We start from the raw sequence: 24,363 nt of genomic DNA, 5'->3' as shown, positions 1-24,363 counted from the left end.
GTGCTGCCCACTGCTCCAGGTGTGTGTGTGTGTGTGCTGCCCACTGCTCCGGGTGTGTATGTGCTGCCCACTGCTCCGTGTGTGTATGTGTGGTCCTAATGTGTGTGTGTGCTCTTGGTGAGGTTACTCCTCCAAGTGTGTGTGTGTGTGTGTGTGTATGTTACAGCCAGCCAGGCTAGATCCAACACAAATTGACAAACAGTCAAAGGGGCTCAAGTCTAGGGGTAATTTAATAACAAAAATATTAATACATAATTAGGAATTTGAAGAACAACTAGAAAATAAACAAAGAAGAAAAACAACGTTTTGGCCTAGTGAGCGTGGAGGCCACCCGGTCTTGGCAAAAGGCCCCAAGCAGATGGTCAGGCACAGGTATAAAGGGAGAAGCTCCACCCCCGCACACAGGTCAGACCTGAAGGCAATAAGAAACAGGAAACAGGCAGAGCAGCCAAAAAGGACATGATCAAAACTACGCCACCTATAGGTAGAAGAGGGACGTACTGTAACACCTCCACATGGAGACGGTGACCATAGAGCAGCCAAAAAGGACATGATCAAAACTACGCCACCTATAGGTAGAAGAGGGACGTACTGTAACACCTCCACATGGAGACGGTGACCATAGAGCAGCCAAAAAGGACATGATCAAAACTACGCCACCTATAGGTAGAAGAGGGACGTACTGTAACACCTCCACATGGAGACGGTGACCATAGTCTCCATAATTTAACTATGAATTATGTACAACAAAACACCATCATGCTTTGCACAACATCCACTGCATAGGATGCAATTTCAGAAAATAATAAAGTGAGCAAACACCACACACACCATAACAATCAACACACACTCATACTCTCTCACACACACAAAGAAACCAAACAAACAAACACAAAAAATAACCACACCAAACATACACGCACACACCAAACACTCACAGCCACACATCAAACACACACACACCAAACACATGCACTCACACATACACACATCAAACACACCAAACACAAATACACCGACACTCGCACACACACACACACACACACACACACACACACACACATACATACATACATACAAACATACACACACTAAACATACACAAACACACACACACAGCAAACACACACACAGCAGACACACACGCACAAACATACACACATACACTCACACACACCAAACACACACACACACACAGACACACACACCAAACACACACACCCACACACCAAACACACACACACACACACATCAAACACACACAGATTCATACACACACACATCAAACACACACAGACACACATACACACCAAACACACACACCCAACAAACACAGACATACACACACACATGTTCTGATGAGGATGTTCTCTCCTCTCCTCTTGTGTGCAAATGCCTGTGAGCTCACACTGGATCCAAACACAGCACACAGATTTCTCTCTCTCTCTGAGGGGAACAGAAAGGTGACATATGTGAGTCAGCAGCAGCCGTATCCTGACCTCCCAGAGATATTTGACTCCATCCAGACTCCATCCAGACAGTCTGGGTCAGAGTTTAGTCAGCACGGGTCAGTCTGGACACTGCTACTGGGAGGCTGAGTGGAGTGGTGATTGGGTTAATATAGCAGTGGCCTATACAATTAGTTGTCATCCTGTTTGAAGCATGTTTTAAATGGGTGTTGTTAGTATCATTAAGATAAAATCATGTTTGTATGAAAGAAATGGAAACTATGTTGTGTTCGAACTAACATTGTCACACTGTGTAGCTGTGCATTGTTGAACACACAAAGAGCATCCTGGAGGAGGTCATCTCAAGGTCACACTACAGTGCCTGTCTAGGACAGACAGACAAAGAAAATCTGCCAATCATATAGCCACTTACCATATTTAGGAACAGGGCAATGACTAAAAAAAGAAAGGGGTGAGAGACATCGCTCTCCTCGATTTTGTCTGACACTTGTGGTTAGGACAAGGCTAGAGTAGGGACCCTGTTGTTTCTTTTCTCTCTTAGGAGAAAAAGAAAACATTTTGTTTTTGTTACTTTTACTTGGGGCATTTTTTCTATATGCGGTTATTTCATTTATTTTTCTGTAATCTTCATTTTTTTTGTATTCCTAATATTTTGCTTCTTTTTCTGTAATACTTTTATACTTATAAAATAAACTACTTCTAGTAAGGAAGGGTTAAAAGACTTTCTGGTGTCTGGTCACTCTTTTTGAGGGGACAATACAAGGTTGGACTTGGATTAACCACTGGTTTTTCTTTTGAGTGCTGGCAAGAAATCAACTGGTGATCAGAGGATCGGGTGAGTGCCTCTTTTGTAAAAGGGCTTCTCCCCTCCAGGTTACGCCAGAAGGAAGAGTTCATTGACTGCATCGAGACAAAGGCGACTGGCTCAAACTTGTTGACATGTTGGCAGAAGTGTAAATACAGACATTTGTGTATGTAAGTTTAATGTTCCTAGATTAACCTGTGTGTGTGTGTGTGTGTGTGTGTGTGTGTGTGTGTGTGTGTGTGTGTGTGTGTGTGTTTGTGTTCCTTCTGTCTCCTCATCTGTGTTGCATCTTCCCTCTAGCTCATCCACTTGGACCCACTGTCGTCGTCTAAGTGAGGGTGTGCATATTTGTTGACGGTGATGTGCCAGGCTACTTGTTATCCTGAGGCCTATCCACCGCAAAGCATCACTATGATAGAGGTGGTGAAGGCGCTTTTGCAGTTCATTTCCATATTTGGCATACCAAAGCATCACTATGATAGAGGTGGTGAAGGCGCTTTTGCAGTTCATTTCCATATTTGGCATACCAAAGCATAACTATGATAGAGGTGGTGAAGGCGCTTTTTCAGTTCATTTCAATATTTGGCATACCAAAAGTGATCCAGACTGGCAGGGGCAAACATGTTCCGTAACATCTTATGGCTGTTGCACCTTTAGCAACGGGTAAGTAGTGCCTACCGTCAGAGCCAGGGTGTTCTAGATCGCTTGTGGATGAGATCGAGAGGCTGAAGGTCGTGGTGGACGAGCTGAGGATGGACAGTCACCTCATGAGGGCTCAGCTGCAGAGGCGGCCTGCGCCAGTCCACGAGGTAAAACGCCAGGCGCTGCTTGAGAAAATGACCGTGCCGAGACATCACTCTCACGTGGTGAGTGTTGACCGGTCAGCCTTGGTGGCTCTCCTGCACCACATGCTGGAGAAGGAGAAGGAGCATGTGGACGAGATCGAGATCATGTTCGTCAGAATGTTGTTGTTGTTGCACTTGTGTGCTGAATGGGCAGGAATGTTATATGCAATGCCCAATCATTCATAGTGCATTCATGTGTTAGAGCAGGAGAAACCAGGAAGCCAGAGAAAAAGTGGAAAAAGAGATGACAGGTCTAGGGGACAAGAGGGCTCAAACAGAGGCTCTGCAGTGCCACAGGCTGGTGAATAGGTAGTATAATGAGCAGAAACTGAAATATCCAACGTCTTCCATCTCTACTGAGGGCATCAATGAAATGTTTCTTCAAAGGACTTTTTTTTGCATTAATTCCCCCATTTGTCCCATCCACACAGGTGAGATGTTCCCAGAAAAGGTCTCACCTGGCAACTCCTGCCTCGGCCCACCAACCCTTCTTTCTTTCTCATCTCATAGCCTTTAGTCATTAAGTTTCTGGATTCATCTTACATGAGGTCATCATTAGTTGATGCTCTGTGTGTGTTGTGTCCATAAATGCTGTGTTTGGATATGGATAAACAAACGCAAGTAAAGGAAATGTGCTGTGAACTGATGCTACTTTTATAAAAAAAATGTGTCATTTTATTTAAAGATTTGTAGCCTTTTATGTTTCTGGATTCCTGTTCTGTATGTGTTCAAGTGTGTACAAGTGTCCACAAATGCTGTGTGATGCCCTTTGGAGATGGCCCCGGGAACAGCGTCCCCGGTTTAAGGTCATTTCTGGATCTCTCTCACCACACAGTATCGTGCATCTTCAGAGATATCTGAACAAGTGTCCACAAATGCTGTGTGATGCCCTTTGGAGACCCCTGGATCTCTGTCACTACTACACAGTAGCGTGCCTCTCCAGAGATATCTGTAACAACATAAGCCGTGTGTTGGATACTTCTCACCTCAGGTTTAATAGACCTGCCACCAGTGTTCAGCAGAAGTGTTGCTCTCAGGCCATAGACATGCAGTATGTCTGTATCATGGTGCAGTGCAGTGGATCTACACTGGGGGTCGACAATAGTATGGGAGGTATTGCACAATGATTTGCAGTCTGAATCAAACAAACATTTCCAAAAGACACGTTTAAAAACTGGGATATTACATAGACATAAATGTTAAAAAGGTCTATTGTGTGGAATGACAACCACCAGTCCAGCTCCAGACACCAGCAGCCAGACCCTCGTCCTTCAGCCTGCAGACGTCATCCAAACCCTCCACAGGATCAACACACAGAAGGCAGCCGGGCCAGATGGTGTCCCAGGACGGGTCTTCAGAGACTGTGCTGCAGAGTTAGGTGAAGTGTTTACAAATGTCTTCAATCTCTCTCTCCATCACAGTGCTCTGTCCCCACCTGCCTGAAGACATCCACCATAGTGCCAGTTCCCAAACAGACTTCAACAACATCTCTCAATGACTACAGGCCTGTAGCACTGACACCTGAACTCATGAAGTGTTTGGAAAGACTGGTTCTACAACACATCAAAGCTGCCCTGCCACCCACTCTGGATGGCCACCAGTTTGCATATGGAGCCAACAGGTCAACAGACGACACCATCTCCACCAGCCTCCACTCTGTTCTGCTCCACCTGGAGCTGCAGGGGACCTACATGTATGCACGGCTACTGTTTGTGGACTACAGCTCTGCTTTCAACACCATCCTCACCAGCAGACTGTTCTCCAAGATGGCCAACCTGGACATACAGCTCAACCTCTGCCTTTGGATTAAAGACTTTTGGACCAACAGGAACACAGGCGGTCAGAATGGGCCCGCATCTCTCCCCCACTCTGACACTCAGCACAGGGGCCCCACAGGGCTGCGTGCTGAGCCCTTTTCTCTACTCTCTGTACACACACGACTGCGCTCCATCTCACACTACCAACACCACAGTGACATTCGCAGATGACACAACTGTGGTGAGACTGATCACCAAAGGTGATGCGTCTGCTTACAGAGAGAAGGTTCAAAGGCTGACAGGTAGGTGTTCAGAGAACAATCTGAGCCTCAACATCAAAAAATCAAAAGAACTGATCATCGATTACAGGAAGAAACAGGACACACTGTTACGTCCCTTGTCTAGGGCTTATGGAAATAACAAAGAGCAATAACGGGCAAAAGATATAAAATTAATTATATTTATTAATAACAAAAATAGAATCACTTAGGAAACTAAGGCTCAATTTAAAGGTTAACGAAAAAGTAGGGCAAACACAGGAAAAATCAGCAGGGCCGCAGAGAGTGGCTGAAGCGGCAGAACAAAAAACAACTCTGGGCCCGAAGGTGGCGAGGAGTGGCGTGGCAGGCGTCTCAAAGAAAGTCGGAAGAGCGAGCCCCTGCTGACGTCATGGCTGAACTTTTAAAGGGCCAGCAGCCCGAAACATCCAATGACTGCGGTTGGTCAATTAAACTGCACCGGCAAACAGCAAACTAGCAAAGAGGCAATCTGCAAGACACAAATGAACAAGGAAGCCACAAGTCACAAGGAACAGACATTTTATATACATATATACAACTGCACTGGGTCGTAACAACACACACACCACTACACATCAACATCAACGGGGAGAGGGTGGAGAGAGTGTCCAGCTTCAAATTCTTGGCCATACACATCTCAGAGAACTTATCATGGACAATAAACACCACAGCAATAGTGAAGAAAGCACAGCAGCGGCTACACTTTCTCCGCACACTCAATGCCAAATGCATACAATGGTACTGAGTTGATGGTATAGTTTATGACGACATGAATGTACTGATTGAATGAGACGAAGAGAATGTATTATTTTACTGACTATTTATTATGGTACCTTTTTAATGAGTCCAGTATGTGAGTGCACTTAATGTATTATTTTACTGACTATTATGCTGCCTTTTTTAATGTGTCTAGTATGTGAGCACACTGAATTTCGTTGTATTACTGTGCAATGACAATAAATCTCTATTCTATTCTATTCTATTCTATTCTATTCTATTCTATTCTACCAGATGATAGGGTAAAGAGACTGTGGCTGGGCTGGGGGACTGGGGCCAGCGAGGATCAGCAAACTTAATAAGGGTGTTTGAGGTGTGAGTTGCCATACAGTCATGAGGGTACAACGAGTACAGTAGAGGGCTTAACACACATCCCTGCAGAGGAGATGATGTTACCCAGCCGTACCGCCTGTGTCCTGTCAGTCAGGAAGTCAAGGATCCAACTGCACAGGGAGTAACTGATGTTCAGTTCTCTCAGTTTCATGATAAAAGCCTGAATGGAACTATGGTGTTACAGTTTTTCCCAGTCACTTTGGTACATTTCTCCAATCTCTACATTTACCTGAAAAAGCCAGTCTCTTGCTCAAAATCCTTAGTTCATCTCTCAAAAGTAAATATCTGTATCAATAAACATGTCAGTTAACCTGACTCTCGCCAGATGAATTTCTTTCCGCTTAGCTCCGCCTAACTTCACTCACATCCATCTGGGACCTCTTCCATTGAGAGTGATTTCTGCACCCGATTTTATGGTACAGCCAATCAGGACGCAGGGCGGGAGTTTCATAGATGTGACATAGCGTAGAAGCGACTGTGAGACTGTTATCAGCATCACGGGTTGGCTTCGATGTGAGTGGTTGAAGTAGCACGTCAATAGATAACGGATAGGTGGCTTATTCAATCATATGCAAGCATTTTTTGATTAGGCCCAGCCTTCTGAAGCAACACTCCAATGGATTGGTCCCAGATGGATGAGTGGAGCTAGGCGGAACGAAATTCATCTGGCGAGAGTCAGGTTACATGTCAGTGCCATCAGAATGACAAGTCGTATACGGATAAGTCAAATTGCTTAGTCATGTTGTCAATATAACAGTGTACTCTGGAGGATGCTCTGATGTAAACTATGGCTAAAATTTGACAATTGTAAATTGTAGGTTACACCTTAGTGTATGTGGGAGTTTGATTGCAAGAGACTGGAAAAAATTCACATTTAGGACAAGATATTTACACTTTTACTGTGTGTTCTGTAGACCATGTCATTTCGATACAAAAAGGAAAATACAGCACTGCATAGCACGATGCAGCGTGGAAAGAGTCTTTTAGATTATCTTATCCAGCCTCTGCAGGCATCTGCTGTGATGTCATCACACTCTGCATCCATGGCAACCAGAAGGGTCATCTGTGTATGTGGCTGGCGATCATATACTTTCCATCTCCATGCTGAGAAAGATTCCTCAATGGGGTTAAGGAATGGGGAGTAGGGTGAGAGGAACTCCATCAGCATCCTGTTGTGGGTGGCAAACCATTGCCTGATGATGTTGGAGCAATGGAAACTGACATTGTCCCAAACTATCACGTACTTTGGCAAGGTCATCTCCAATCTGACCCCTCTCTTGTTCAAGGATGAGATCCCTGTAGAGAGTGTCTAAAAAGGTGACAAGACGCTCTGCACTGTACGGGCCAATGATGGGAACATGCGTTAGCACACCGTTCTCAGAGATAGCAGCAGCCATGCTTCTGTTCCCGCCCCGTTGGTCTGGCACATCAACTGTAGCTCTGTGGCCAATGATATTTGGACCACGCCTTCTGCGTTTCGTTGGGTTGAAGCCAGCCTCATGTAGATGAAGCTGTGTGGTGGTTCACTTGCTTCCAGTTCCATTGTACGCTATATCCAGAAGACACTAAATGAGTTTGATGAACTACATGCACTTTCATTTTGGGCAAGATACAGCTACATCAAATGTATACAGTTCTACAGCCATAGCAACTGTGTAAAGGTCACACTTCCTGTACTGTACATCACTATCCGATGCTGCACTGTTTACTCTGAGCTGCAGCTGCTGCATGCTCATACATGTGTTACCTGCATGCTGGCAGCACAGCTCCTTCACTCCTTCACCATTTCTTTCAGATGGAACAGTGCACAGCTGCTTCATATGCATTTGGTGTCTTTTCAGCACCCTGCCAATGGTTGAGATGCTGACTGTTTGGATATTATCAAAGATGTTGTTGTCCTCTATAATGGCACTCCTAATCTCCCTTAGTCTCATGGCATTGTTTTCTACAACCAGGGTGCAAATAGCCTCCTCCTGTTCAGGTGTGAAAAGGGGCCCTCTGCCACCCCTGTGAAGTTGTCTTGTCCTATGTGGGAAAAATATAGTAATGCAAAACACAAAGTTGAGTAAGATGTAAGTCACTGTTTAAAGTATACTTACTGTATATTGTAAAATGCAAGTGGAATACTGTAATATTGTATGAAGCATTACAGAAAGTATACAGCATTACAGTACAGGGCCTATTGTTAGATTACCTGTTCTGTTGACGAAAAGTCTGAGTGATTGAGGACACAGTTGTCCTCCCAACATTTGGCTGCACCCTTCGAGCAGCCTCGGCCATTGTAAGCCTATGATTGAGAATGTGGTCTACAAGTGTGGCTCTTCTCTCCTCAGGAACACGCATATGTCCTCGGCTTTTTCTGCCTCTTCCTCTGTTTTGCCTCCCAACTCCTCCGCCACGCAGCCTCACTCCTCCTCCTCTTCCTCCTCTTCTCTCTGGCTGTGGACCCGTCCTGTTCCTTGTCCTTCCGTTGTCAGACATTGTAACATTGTGTTGTGCTCCAGCTATATATATACTTGCCAGTTGATGGTTCATGAGATGCACCTTCATTAGAGAAAGTCAAGATTCACCTGGGAGCAATTTACCAATTCAGGTCAGATTTAGAAAAAAAAGTCTAATGGAAATGTATATAAATATGCTTGACATTATGACAACTTCTTCAACCATTTTGCTTGTAAAGACCCTAGCTATGAACTAATGCTTAAATGTTGTGGGGGGTGAGACTATTCAACAGAGACCCATTATAATACATTTAATCAACATCACATAAGCAATTGATAATGAAACAGTAGAGAATTGTACATAATCATTTGCATGGATGTACCAAAGCATTTGCAACTTGTTTAAAGAAATGAGAAACTGCTTTGTTGATGTGCACAAGTGGCACAATGATGTGAAGATTGAACAGGTAGTTTTGAGAATTTCATTTCTGATCTGAGAAATGAACCAAAGCGACTGAGAAAAACTGTAAAAGCAGAGCTGTAGTCGATGAGGAGCAGTGAGAGAGCAGTACGTGTTCAAAGCAGATGCTATTGCATCGTCTGTGGACCTGTTTGGCCTGTAGGCAAACTGGAGTGGGTCTAATGGAGAAGACAAGGAGGATGTAATATGATCTTTGACTAACCGCTCAAAGCACTTCATAACAACAGAGGTGAGAGCAACAGGGCGGTAATCGTTAAGGCAGCTAGATAGATAGCTAGATAGTTAGATAGATAGATAGATAGATAGCTAGATAGATAGATAGATAGATAGATAGATAGATAGCTAGCTAGATAGATAGATAGATAGATAGACAGAGAGATAGATAGATAGATAGATAGATACAGTAGATAGATGGATAGATGGAGATAGATAGATGGATAGATGGATAGATGGAAATAGATAAATATATAGATAGATAGATAGATAGATAGATAGATTTAGATAGTAAGAAAAACTGGGATATTCAGTAGACATAAATGTAGGCTCTCAATTCACAGTGTTCCATAATGTTCCTCTGAAAGTGGATGCTCTGTTTAAGCTATCTCAAATCTCTAGCTGCGCCTCTTACGATGATGAGCTTGAAGATGCTGTGTGTGAGCTTACCAGTGACAGAACACTATGCAGCCTTCTTTTGCCACAGGAGAGCCAGTTCTACATTAGATGAGTGGTTATCCGTTAGAAAATATATGCAGCATTTACCAGTATGCCAATAAAATGCATAGCCTTAGGACACCTTAGGACGACTCATAGTACCATTTGCACCATCACCGTGACACTCACTCTCATAGAGCACCTTACAATGCACACTGAATTACAGGCTCAGTCCCTGCCCTGTCATGCTTGATCATCCTTAAGCACACTATGTTGATAGTTGATTTAGTTTATATAGTATATGGAGGTAAGTAAACCTAAACCTAGACTCTAGAGAGTTTTACAGCTAGTGTGTGGCATACGCCCGGTGGTGGCTGTCATTTAGTCCTTGAGCCAGACCCTGTAATTTTGGTCATTCGGTACCATTCAAGTCTCATAGTGATTTTTGACAAGGTATACCACCCTAGAATTAGAAAATATGTGATAGCATTGCATTTGGGGTAGCTTCTGGTGTTTTATCAGCCTCTTTATAGAGATAGATAGATAGATAGATAGATAGATAGATAGATAGATAGATATATAGATACTTTATAGCTTCTTGTGTTTTAATAGCCTCTTTATAAAGATAGGTAGGTAGATAGATAGATAGATAGATAGATAGATAGATAGATAGATACTGTAGATAGATAGAGTAGATTGACAGATAGATAGATAGATAGATAGATAGATAGATACTTTATAGCTTCTTGTGTTTTATTAGCCTCTTTATAGAGATAGATAGATAGAGTGATAGATTGATAGATAGATAGATAGATAGATAGATAGATAGATAGATAGATAGATACTTTATAGCTTCTTGTGTTTTATTAGCCTCTTTATAGAGATAGATAGATAGATTGATAGATAGATAGATAGATAGATACTTTATAGCTTCTTGTGTTTTATTAGCCTCTTTATGTCCAGTGTATGTCTATGGAGGGATATCTTGCAGGTGAATAGACTGAACATTTTAACTAATAAATATCCCCACAAAACTTCCACAGCTGATTATTTGCATTAAATCAATATTTAGTTGTATTGCAAATCTTCTTAAATGTTATGTTTTCGTATGTAAATGAGCCATCCTCTACTGAAATAAGAATAATTTGCATACATTTTAAGTACAGAAACCTGGATAAAGTCAGGTCCAAAATAATTCTGTTTGTTTTTAATTTTGGACATATTAGAGTGAATTGTTATCACAGTGAGTGATTTGAATTTGGTTATTTTGAATAGATCATACTACCAACAGCCATTAATGAAAACACTTACCTTCCTGTTATGCTCCTATAGGTCAGAAGATTTTACATAAACAGGTGTAATAAACATATGCAATAAACACGTTTGTATGCAAAGTGCGGCCTTTTCTTCTTTGGTATTCTCAAAAATACACCATTTCTGGAATTTGAGGAATAATATTTCATGTTTCCTAGGTAACAAAACAAGAATTTTGAACTTGACTTTATCCAATGTTAAGATTTTTGTACTTGAAATGTATGCAAATTATTTAATTAAATAATGGCTTGTTTACATATTTATATATTATTACAGAAAACTTTCAATACAAAAAAATATTGACATAATGAAAATAATCAATCGCGGAAGTGTTTTTAGTGTGGATATCTATTTGTTAAAGTTTTTAGCTTATATTCACCTGTAATCAGGGCCGCTGCTAGAAAATGCGGGCACTATGACAGAAAATAATTCTGAGCCCTCCAAAATGCTCGGGAGTCTGGGGGCTTTTGATAAATTGAAACTTAAAATATATGACATTCATTGATAGCATATTACAATACAACAGCCTATAAAATCCTAACACAATTTTAAGCAAGTCTATTAAAAGTTTGATCTGTTCACATAGACAACATCAATAGAGTTGCTCCTGAGCAACTATAGTCTAGCAGCTTTGAGGACAGGAAACTAGCTGTCAGAGCTACGTGACTATGTGACAGTATGCACAAATGAAAGCAGTCATAGAACCACAGCCTTCCTGTGCGTGTGTGTGTGTGTGTGTGTGTGTGTGTGTGTGTGTGTGTGTGAAAGAGACTGTATAGCTTGTCACAATTCCTCTAACTCCTCTAACTTACATTTATGTGACTACATGCAGAGACTATGTGACTATTTGTGTATATGGTATAGAGTATATTTGTGTATACAGTATAATCCTCTCCTGATTTACATATTCATTTAGCAGACACTTTAATACAAAGCGACTTACAAGGTCCATTCTCATCAGAGCAACTCAGCAGCCGACGGAGCAAACGACCTGCAACTTATGACAAAGCACTCGCAAATAGACAAACCACAAGCAACTTAAGATAACTTTACATCTTACAATCTTACATTCATTATGGGATTTAATTTAGAAATAAAATATATTCAAGTTTTTTAAGGGCCCTCTTCCCCCTTGGAGCCCTATTGCCTAATCAGTCCCCTCCCAGCGGGCACCGTGATGTCAATTTGATGTCAAGAATTAGTCAAGGTTTTGACCACCATGTTGAGCATCTATAATTTCATACTATTTTAGCATTACAAGCTATGGCTTGCTTGTTGTTGTAAAGACGTCCAACAAGGGATCAATCTAACATGTAGTCACTGGTCTATAAACTTGGGTCAATATGATTGATGTTAAATCAACGTTGATTTGATATCAAGAAAAAAGGCATAGGAAAAAGGGCGTCAAAATGATATGGAATTGACGTCATTGAATTGACCACCATATGAGAACCAATAATGTTAATAATCTTAATAGTAGTAATAATAGCCCACTAGGCTAATGTTACTATTGTTTTGACACTTCTACCAATCAGTCTGGTAATATAACAGACTAAAATGCCAACAGTAATCATTTTCACGATTGTTTTTAACGGATGCTTATCACCGCTTGATAAGCGCATGCGCACACACAGCAATTCCCATCCCCCACCCCTGAACAAATTCAAATTCGCGCAGCACTCTAGAATCTTCGCTGAGTTTGCTCCTTTTCAACTGCAGTCACCAGTGACTTCAACAATCAACCGTCACTTTTCTGTCATGCCTCTGACTGAATGTGTAAGCCGTACAAACTCTGCCGTCATGATATCCCAGGTAAGAATTACAGTACTTTTGTATGCCAATTGAAAACGTGAATTTATTCGAAATATATTGTTTTCATAATGGAATGTTAATCAAAGCCGTTAGTCATGTTTAGAATTAGCTAGTGAGCTAACGCTAGCGATGTTAGCTGTTAATGTTAACTTTTCCAGTAGCAGACTAACTTCACTATTATGTGGAATATCTGTTTGTTTGCCTGTTTGTCTGTTTGTTAGTTTTAGAATGAAATATCAGGCGCAAGTAAGTTAGCTATACATTTAAAGTAACGTTAGCTACATTTAAAATGGCTGTTACCATGCAGGCTAGTAGACACAGATGAAAGTTGTTAACGTTAGAATTAATAACGGTTAACGTTAGCTCTACCTTGCGAACTTCCATGGGACATAGGTAACGTTAGGTCACTGTATTTAAACTTAATACATGTAGTGCTAGTGTTGATACATAATATAGTGTTGCTATAACGGCAAAGAGGTCCTGTATGAATGAAGTAATATATATATATCAGTTAGTCACTGATTTAAGGAACTGCAGTTAAATATAGCCATGTTTATTAACAGACCTGTCATTTAATGGATGTGATGGGTGGGTGGCACCTCAATATCATGCCTACAAGTAAAGGGATCTTTAGTTTGTGAAGGGTAGTGTTAGGCTACATGTTCTTCATTTCATAGCCCTTATTTGCCCCTTGTTTGATGTACCTGACTTGCTCTGAGGCATGTGTTAAGATGCATGTGAGTGTAGTAGTGCTTCAGTGATGGTCTTTTCATGTTCTGTGTGTTTTGCAAGATATTAATCTTAGTCTCCCTCTGTTTGCAGGTGGTGTGTTGTGAGGATTGCTGCAGTAAGAACACTGAGTGCATTCTGGAATATTCCAAATGTGTGCCACGTCCAAGCTCGCAAGAGAGTTCACTCACCAGGTAAAGACACACACACACACACAATGTTATTTTGAAGTATTAAAAAACATTGTTGTTTTAAAATTTTCGAACGAAATGGTTGGTAATTAGCACGTTTACGAGTATAGTTTACATTCCGGTATGATGGCAGAAGTGTCTTTGTGTACTGTGTGTCAAAACTATACTATTTAGCATGGTTGTGCAGCTACTTCAAATACTGTAAGTATTGTAATTTATCTACATATAACACTACAGTTAAGCGTGGGAAAAAAGTGGAGGTGGGGCGGGGATTGCATGGAAGGAGATGCATGCTATTTCAAGAGTTGAACACCCATTCACTTTACTTTTTTAGCACAGTTAATTTGGACTAAATGCATCAGTTTTTCGTTTTTTTTAAAAAAAATTTACATGAAGACATCCTTAACTTGTGAGTGTTGGAATTGTTGCTAGGTAGTTCATTTAAGTTCACTCAAAATGTCAGGCCGATTGTATGGTGTGTGCGTCTCGTCACTGCTATGGCGCGTTTACATGTTATCTGTCACTGCCAGCACGTTCTATACTCAGCGTCGTCCATCCTTGCAAATGGGTTCAAGTGAGGACATAGAGTTAAGTTGTAAACAATTGTAAAAATGATTGCCATAATCTGATTACACTCAAAAGACGTCTGGTTTTGGTACTCTACAAATTAATGTTTTACTTTTGTTATGCAATGTTAATGGTATACAGATTAAAACATGTTTTCAGTGTCTCTTTAGCTGAAAACTACTTCCAACACGCATGCCTCTTCCATGAATAGGCGCTCTTAGCCTGGCTAACGTCAGACCTCATTGAGATAGGGTCTGGGAATTAGACATTAATTTTCTCGTATTTGAAACATGGTTTACGAATGCCCAGAGCCGTTTATTGGGCGCTACGAATGTCTATCAAATACGTCTGTACATAGCTCATAACGGCTTCGGCGTGTCGTCATCGGCTTGCTGCCCTCCCTCCGTTCTGTGATTGGTTCCTTCGTTGAGGTGAAAACGAAGTCCATAGAATCCAGGCTGCCTAGCAGCGTGAATAAAATCGCGTGCGTAAGGCAGCATGGGAAAACCCAGGCTAAGGCACTCTAGTCCTTGAGCCACCCCCTAGTCCACCCACCCACCTACCCATCCGCCCCCCCAAAAAAAAAAAAAAAAAACTTGGGGGTGTCACTCCCGGGATTTTAAAAACAATTCTAGTTGCTCAACATCATGTCTGATTAGCAATAACTGCTATGAAACAGAGACATTACATTTTCTGGTCAGTGAGGTTTAAATTAATTAGTTCCTGAATCCTATCCCATTTAATGTGACTTCAGAGGGCTTGAGAGGGATAGGATTTAAACCGTGGCGGACCGCCATGCTTAAATAAATGTAGAGGAAACACTGGATATTCCTTTCCTTGTTCTACAACAACAACCTAATAACATGATCGATCATGCTGATGGCTGATAGCTTTTGCTCTTCCCAAATACAAGTAGCCAGGTGAGATGTTTGCAACTACATTACTTTTTATCAATCCAGTTGCAGCAGGCCTAGTTTCCAAACCACAATTGTTGAACTGTGATGAACTGCCCTATTTGTGATTGTTTTTAGAGATTCTAGAGGTTTTATACTAGTGCTGCCACTAACAACTAATAACTAATTTTGTTGTATAACTCGCACTCCTCCTTGTCCACAGGTGGCAGCAGTGCGGTGGAGGCAGAGTGGCAGCAGTACGGTGGAGGCAGAGGGGCAGCAGAGCTGGCCTAAACAAAACAGTCTTCAGCCCTTGGAACCGCACCTGGCTCTTTGGCCCCAAGAACAAACCTTCCGGTCATAGGTGCCTCTGATAGTGCTTCACTCACAAGAATGGTAACAAGAATGCACTTAAAGAATGCCCTGGCAGGAGCATCACATATGAATACTTTCACAGACAGTTGAAGTGCTTTGCCTCCATGAACAATGCCATCTTGCTGTAACTGCTGCAACTCCTGGAGAAAGTCACTTAAGTACTCTTCCTCTGAATTTGGTTTAGCAACTCCACAGTAGATGGCCACAATGAAAGGAGCAAAGTTGTGAAAGTTGCAGAGTATGGGCCACATTTGGAAGTTGGAGGATTTAAAAAGTGGCACACCATCAATGTTAAAGCACAAATGTAGGTGCTCAACGATTCCTGGATGCTGAGACAAACGTTTGGTTTTGGAGTAGCATTGTCGAGAATGGTCAGAAAAATCTACCAAAAAGTTTGTAAATTAAAGGATGGAAAAAGTATGGGATTTTAAAATAGAAAATGTGTAGGAACCCTGTTAAAAGAAACCATTTCTCTGTCTCTCTCCATTCAACTGGATCTCTCAATGTTCTCAATGTTCTCCAACATTCCATTACTTGTTACTACATTGTACATGTTGTCATACATTGTTCATATTTAGCCATATTTATTCTGCCCTTATAAGATAACTACTTATACACTGCACATATTTAAATTATATTACTCTAATCCACCTTCTATAAACCAACTGTATACTACTGTCTACACGGCACTGTGTCTTGTCCTGTATATGCACCACCTGTCTATACTTTGTATATCACTTTTCTGCTTTTTTGCACTTCTAGTTAGACACAAACTGCATTTTGTTGTCTTTGTACTTGTATTCTGCACAAATAATCAAAATATATGTCAATAAATGCTGATGTAATTTTGACATCAATGTTTGTCGCATTTATTTTTATTTGACATTGAAGCTTGATATTGAATGATATCAAAACAACATCAACATCTTGACATCAAATAGATGTAGAATTGACATCAAACGCCAACAAAGCTTGACATGGAAATGACATCTTGATGTAGAATAAATGTTGAATTGACATCAAAGCTTGACATTGAATGATATCAGAATAGCATCAAAACGACATCAACATCATGACATCTTGATGTCAAATAAATGTCGAATTGACATCAAAGCTTGACATTGAATGATATCAGAATAGCATCAAAACGACATCAACATCTTGACGTCAAATAAATGTTGAATTGACATCAAATGCCAACAAAGTATGACCTCAAAATAACATCAAAACGACATCGCGGAGGTCAAAATCTTGACGTCAAATTGACATCAGTACATTGACGTCGATACAACTTTCATTCTAGACCTGTTTCTAGACGTAATTTTGACGTCGATGTTTGATGTCATATTGATGTTGAACTGACATCAAATGCCCACTGGGCTGCCTGTAGCCTAATATGTACCATTATACATGTTGATAACAGACAAATGACTATCAATGCAATGCTATCACTTATTCGTCCAACTCTAGGGAGTATACCCTGCCAAAAAACACTTATTCCCATTAGATAGTAGCCTATAGGTATACCGACCCACCTTTCTGGCTCAGGGACTCATTAACAGACTAGCGTTTGCCCACGTGATGAACGCGGAACAAGTGAAATCGAAAGTAAATCTCAAGGGACATCTTGGCAGAGACCGGTGTTCGGGCAAGAACATTTCTGACGTTTTATGGTAAGTAGATAAAGTGGGTTAAATGTAGGCCAAGGTTGTGATCGATTACAGAGAAGCGTTAGGCCAATTGATATCGGTTTCATGGCCACCAGTCGGAGACGTCGTGGATTTGTTTGTTGATTAGGCGGCCTACATTTCATAACACTTTTCAGACTCTAATTTGCGTTGCGACTTCAGTCAATTAGGTCCACATGTGGCCTAGTAAAGTAGTCGCTCGAATGGATCAACCAAACGTAGCCTAGTTGCAAATAAATTATGTAAATTTAAGCTATTAAGCCTACAGACAGGTTGGCTAGGTAGAAACAACGGCCTACCTAACAACTACACGAATCTGCCACGAAGAAGAATGCTGTAGGCTGGGCCTACGAGGCTATCCTACTTTATTGATAGCAGAGCCCGTCTAGTATGTGTTGGCCTAGCTTCTTGTTCTAAGCCTATCCTTTGTCTGAAATAAGGCATCACGACATCTCGCAATAGACCTCTGAAGTTCGCCTACAAAAAAGAACCAAAACGGCCATCTTTGCCCATATAAGGAGATCCGGTTGTTAATTGAAGCTAACTACCTATTGCAAGTTGCATTGCAAGTTAGCTCTGGAGTAGCAAAAATCTAAGTGTGCCGCCTTCACGTACCGGAGATCACAGTATCCACTCAAAGGCAGAGGACAAAAGTGTGTTCAGGAAAACGTCTGCATTTCAGAGTTTTTCATCCCTGCAAGAGTTTAACAGGTGCGATAATTCAAAATCCCCATGTTATTTTCCCATAGGAAAAATCGCCAGATACCGGATGTCAAAGATGGCAGCTTTTTTGTAGGCGAACTTCAGAGGTCTATGGGCATGAAATAAATCTTAAAAATAAACTTTTCTTTTTTATTTTATTTTATTTTATAAGGCTCAAATGTAAAGTTCGCAGTAGGCCGTAAAGTTCGCAGTAGGACCGCAGTCATATTCCGATAGGCACCCCCTACTGATAAAAACACTGCCTTTTATCGAAGGTGTCCATTCAAAAACACAGACTTCACCTCAGTTAGTCATACTGTCGGTATTTATTTAGCAGTGTTGTCAAAACCCATTAGCCACTTAAAGTTCAAGTTAAACACCAGACACAGTCAAACCAACACATCTTTCAGCGAATTGGTAGTAAAACAAGTAGTAGGCCTAGTAGCCTAGTCTACTTAGCACAGACTAGTAGGTTATTAATTGTAGTAGGCTAGTACAAGTAGTAGTGGGGTTGGTCTCATTTATAAGCAGGGTTGCCAGATCAATTGGGCGGTTTTGCCATCTATTTTGCGGGCAAAAATGGGTTTGGGCGGGTGTATAAAAATTGGGCTGGTTTCGGATCAGTTCGGCGGGTTTTTGTAGCCTTAAAAGAGGCACTTCAGACCCTTCTAGCGACCGTTTCTGGTCAGCAGGCAGCAGTCTCTCACTCAGTCACTCACACACCCTCTGGCTGACGTGCCCCCTAAACTCACGACACTCTCAGCTCACGTCACCTTATGCATTCTAGCTATATAAATGGCATAGTGCATGGTATTTCCATAACCGCGAGATATGCGCTTCACAATGACGGCAATTAGTTGCTAGATATTCACAGCAGACAGTAAAGCCCAGCAGTAATTTATCCAAATTAACACATAGCCTATTTCAAGTACCATTCATGATGTTGTCAAATATTGAAGTTGTGGGAAGTTTAGGCTGTATGTTTCTTTCGTCCCCCATGTCGTTTCATTTATCCCGGCCAGGAGGGACGAATGAAACAAAACGCACGTTCGATTTCTTCTTAAATAACTCCTGAATGGTTTTGTTCAGAGCTGAAAATGCAACGGTATTTGACAGAGGACAGATGTAGGTTGCTTGTGACAAAATATTAGCTTTCAGTGTTTTACGATGTCTTTGTAATACGTTTAATTAAAAAGTGTTTGAGTCCAGTTCTCCCCTACTCCGGCGCAGACCGCCCTTCAAACACACAGCTCGCGGGGTTTTCAAACTTAGCTAGCTGACTGACAATGTCAATATGCCAAAGTGGGCAAAGAGCATTTTCTCATTACAGTCAATCTCTTCATGAGTGTGCACACTGCTGAAAGATTACCTACGAGACAGGATGGATTTACCCCTTCTTTCAGGGTTGATGAGCATGCGCAGGTCTTGCGCGAATGGCTTGACATAGGACTACGGCCCACGTTCCGTCCAGCCCGACAGTTGTTGAGGAAGTTTGACAAAGCCTACTAGAACTTTCTAATTATTTTTATGCCTAATAACAATTGCTCAAAGCGATTTTCACGAAGGGCCTAGGGCCATAGGCCTATGTTTTTTGTGGAGATGGCCCGCCATGCATGAACGTTCTGCTTCTGCAAAGAGCGCACTGACACCCCTGTTCGTTCAACGCGACTTTCATGAAAACTCTAGGTTTAGCCTAACTGCCTGTCAGGTAGGCCTACTAATTGTTCTAAATTACAGGTGTCAAACTCAAGTTTGCCTTTAGCCTATATCTGGCGTATGAAAATATTTTTTTGCGTGTATAGAGTTGCCATGCATGAACGCACTGCTTCTGCAAAGAGCGCACTGACACTGTCCTAAATAGCCTATTCAGCGCGATTTTCATGAAAACTCTAGGCCTAACTGCCTGTCTCAGGGAATAGATAGCGCCTAGGTATTAATTAATTGTTCTAAATCACAGGTGTCAGACTCAAGTTTAACACAAGCCTTTAGCCTACATTTGGGGTAGGCCTATGAAAATATTTTTTGTGTAGCCTAGAGTTGGCCCACCAGTTATGAACGCACTGCCTCTGCAAAGAGTCGACACCCCTGTTCTATAATCAATGCGATTTTCATCTAATGTTATACATGAATATGCATGTGTCATAATTGAAATGTTGTGCGTTAGGCTATTTTGTATGTTCATATAGCCTATAAATGCTTTTGTTTCAAGCGTCTATTGACACAAACAGACTCATTGATAGTCTACGTTTAGCCTATTGCATTATTTTCAGTAACATAGGCTAAGCTTATAGAAGAATAGTCTGACGTCCGTGTAGCCTACTTTTGCGTTCATTTGATTGAATATTGTTTCTGAAATTGGATAGGCTAAGTCGAAAAATGGGTAATTTTAAAGCTTGTTAATGATTTCAATGTGTTCAAATGAGAAACAAGCAAAAGCAAATTTGGGCGGTTTTTTGTGCATTCTCGTGGTTTTTGACGAGGTTTTGGGCTGGAAAACCTTGCTGGCATCTGGCAACACTGTTTATAAGTGTTCATATTGATTTCCATTATAGGCCTAGGCTACTTCCTCTGTCAGTGGGTCTCTGTCAACAGGTCTGTTATTGTTGGAGCAGAAATGGATGCACAGACCTGATTGGTCCACATTGCTGCTAAAAGTAAGCACTTCATCAGAAACATTTACCTCACCTCTATAAAAGGAGAGGGACACTCATCTCTCTCTCTCTCTCTCTCTCTCTTTCTCTCATTCACTCTGTTTATTTTCTTATTGATTGATTGATTAGAATGGATTTCCCTCAAGAAGGTGATGATGCTGTCAATGGAAATCAGACAGGCAGGGCAGTATTTGATGTGTCCAGCCATGTGTTCATGAATAACAAGGAGCCTGTCACTGATTGGCATCAGGGGGTCAGCTCAGGACAACTGTTTTCTTATCCAAGGTGAGTTGTTTGCCAACCCATGGCACATTGCAATTGTCTGTGCTAGTTTGTGGCCAACACAGTTATCATCCCGCCAGGTGTCTGGCCCTTATTGAACCCACAAGCATGTCAATGAGAAAACAAGGTGTGTTGAGGCGCATGATCACAAATTTCCATTTTGAAGCCACTGAAAACGCCACTAACGCCACCGGCCAAGAAAAACCTGGTCTCAAGTGAAAGATGCAATATTACACTGTTTACCTATTTTATGTAAGGGATAACGGCCGCCGAGGTGTCCTGTTATACGGAATAAATGGACGAGGGCGAGTGGCAAAAAAATCCCCGACGCGCAGCGGAGTCCATTAATTCCGTATAACTGGACACACCTCGAAGGCCATTATCCCGCTTATCACCCGGTTGCCACTGTAAAGCAAAGGAAACACGCGGTTTCGTTTAAAAAGAAGCTCAAGTTCAGCTTGTTGTACACCTTCCATTGGCCAGCGATAGCATGGACAGTTAGCTTGTTTACAGTTGATTCCATTGTTGCGAAGCCTGCAACCGTAGTCCTACTATTGTTGTTATAGTTACAATTCATAAGCATTGATATGGAACGGTGTCCTGTTATTCAGAATTAATAGCCACCCCACCAGCCAATCAGAAAAGAGTATTTCTTCTCTCCGGGTGATAAACAGTATTACAGTATTGCACATTTAGAGAGTGCAGTATTACAGTATTGCACATTTAGAGAGCAGTATTACAGTATTGCACATTTAGAGAGCAGTATTACAGTATTGCACATTTAGAGAGTGCAGTATTACAGTACTGCACATTTAGAGAGTGCAGTATTACAGTATTGCACATTTAGAGAGAGCAGTATTACAGTATTGTAGAGAGTGCACTGTCAAGAAGTCAAGGGATCTGCCTAGTCATGAGCAATGGTTCCTGGAAACACAAGGCGCTGAGCTGGTGTGCTTGCATGAATGTCCTTGGGGTGTGCATGTGCAGTGCGTGTGTGTGAGTGAGAGAGAGAGAGAGATTGTGTGTGTGTGTATGTGTGTGTGCGTGTGTGTTTGTGTGTCTGTCATTAAGTTTGTGTGTGTGTGTAGTATGTAGACATGCTATCTTTTGTTAGTATGAAGATGTGTCAGCTCAGTTTTTGTATATGTTATCTCCTTATGTTACCAGACCACAGTTACACAGACCAGTGTCTCCAGTGCCCAGCTGTGTGTCCATGAAGAGTGACCGGTCCATGCACCACCCTCACAATTTCAGCAGTGGACCACCACAATCTGATCCAAAGTGAGATTTCAGCTTTTGTATCCATATACAGTACAAGAGTAGACATGTGTGTGTGTGTGTGTGTGTGTGTGTGTGTGTGTGTGTGTGTGTGTTTGTGTGTGTGTTTGATAGAGAGGGTATGTAGACATGCTAACTTGTGTTAGTATTATGAAGATGTGTCACTCAATTTAGTATGTATTTTGTCTCCTTGTGTATCCAGACCACAGACACACAGACCAGTGTCTCCAGTGCCCAGCTGTGTGTCCATGAAGAGTGACCGGTCCATGCATCACCCTCACAATTTCAGCAGTGGACCACCACAATCTGATCCAAAGTGAGATTTCAGCTTTTTACCTATATACAAGAGTAGACGTGTGTGTGTGTGTGTGTGTGTGTGTGTGTGTGTGTGTGTGTGTGTGTGTGTGTGTGTGTGTGTGTGTGTGTGTGTGTGTGTGAGTCATTGAGTTTGTGTGTGTTTGTTTGAAGGAGAGGGTATGTAGACATCAGGGCCTAAATTCCAATGCGGGATTGTGGGTATTGCGCATAATTTGTTCAAGTCCCGCAACTCTAGCCATCATAATGCGAGAAATTCCTGCATTCCCGCCTGTCTGATGACGTTAATCTAATCATAAAGTGGCGTGAATGTGGTGCTATTGACCAGACGGTCAACTACCGAGTTGGATTGAACATAGCCTCATGCAGACGCAGACACACACACACACACACACACACACACACACACACACACACACAGAGAGAGAGAACCACTTTGCGCTTATGCAAATAGGCTACGCAACCATGGCAAACTTTTACATCTGTAGAGAGTTCCTTGGTAACTATCCTGCTAGCTCAGGTCACGTCTGCCAGTAATGCTCACTAAAATCATTAGTGAACATTGCAAAACACTTGATCCCAGAAAGCTTGTCTTCGACTTGTTAGTTTTTTAACATTTATTTTATCTAATGACATAGAAAAACATAACGAATTGCATCCACATATCCTTATGCACTATGCACAACTTTTAATCACTAGCCTAAAACCGTCAGGCTGAAGGCTAATTACTCTCACGTATTTCTTAAAGTGACAGGCACTCAATTAATCCTACACATCACCAATGTGCACTCAATTAGACCTATACACCACATTAAAGATATGCCTAAGTGTAATAGTTTAAAAATCAATGTGAAGCATTCAAATTACTAAATATGTTTAGCTACTAGTAATTACTAGTAAAATACTATACATTATTAACTAAATATAGCCTGGGTGTTCCCATGCTGCCTTGCGCGCGATTTGATTCACGCTGCTAAGGCAGCCTGGAGACCATGGAGCAAATTTTCGCCTGAGATAGGGGACCAATCACAGAACAAGGGGGAAAGCAAGACGATGATGAGCTATGCACAGACGCATTTGATAGACATCCGTGGCACCCAATAAACGGATCTGGGCATTTTTTTCAAATACGAGAAAATTAACGTTTGGTTCCCAGACCACGTCTCATTGAGAAGTGGTGGCGCTAGCCAGGCTAAACTAAATACACTATATTAATTTAAAAATATATGAAATACAAACATATCACATAAGCCATCATTTTCAGTGTGTGTTTGTGTGTGTGGAGAGAGTCAAGCAGAATCTAGGATGGCCACTGTTGTGAATGACCCCACTACAGTATATTCAATATTACTGATGACGTTAAGGTGGTGGGGGCCCCCAAATCATTTTAAGCCCTGAAGCCCTGGACATGCTAACTTTTGTTAATATTGTGAAGATGTGTCACTCAATGTATTCTGTATGTTATCTCCTTGTGTATCCAGACCACAGACACACAGACCAGTGTCTCCAGTGCCCAGCTGTGTGTCCATGAAGAGTGACCGGTCCATGCATCACCCTCACAATTTCAGCAGTGGACCACCACAATTTGATCCAAAGTGAGATTTCAGCTTTTTACCCATATACAAAAGTAGATAGATAGATAGATAGATACTTTATTCAGGGTTTCCCGCAGGAAATGTGTTAGTCAAGGTGGTAGGTTGTCCGACCG

At 41.6% G+C, this 24,363-nt stretch overlaps 1 protein-coding gene across 3 annotated transcripts in view; it reads left to right on the top strand.

Annotated features, from left to right (window-relative positions):
- LOC143126619 (NACHT, LRR and PYD domains-containing protein 3-like) overlaps positions 1 to 24,363 on the top strand; it is a 213,887-nt gene that overhangs the window by 54,667 nt on the left and 134,857 nt on the right. For 2 of the 3 annotated variants that reach the window (XM_076288281.1, XM_076288285.1), the window contains exons 1-6: positions 17,336 to 17,412; positions 20,682 to 20,783; positions 20,910 to 21,065; positions 22,230 to 22,343; positions 22,543 to 22,656; positions 24,137 to 24,250. In XM_076288281.1, the coding sequence (XP_076144396.1) occupies positions 20,911 to 21,065; positions 22,230 to 22,343; positions 22,543 to 22,656; positions 24,137 to 24,250 (497 nt within the window). In that variant the 5' untranslated portion in view covers positions 17,336 to 17,412; positions 20,682 to 20,783; position 20,910. Of the gene's footprint in view, positions 17,413 to 20,681; positions 20,784 to 20,909; positions 21,066 to 22,229; positions 22,344 to 22,542; positions 22,657 to 24,136; positions 24,251 to 24,363 lie in introns of those variants that run through there. The other variant, XM_076288282.1, reaches the window with a different exon arrangement.

The sequence above is a fragment of the Alosa pseudoharengus genome, unplaced genomic scaffold (assembly GCF_046254945.1).
Source record: "Alosa pseudoharengus isolate Yale_2024_CS ecotype anadromous, Long Island Sound unplaced genomic scaffold, YU_APseudo_1.1 YU_APseudo_1.1_scf_1, whole genome shotgun sequence".
In the NCBI taxonomy this organism is placed as follows: domain Eukaryota; kingdom Metazoa; phylum Chordata; class Actinopteri; order Clupeiformes; family Clupeidae; genus Alosa; species Alosa pseudoharengus.
This window is presented reverse-complemented; position numbering and strand designations above follow the sequence as displayed.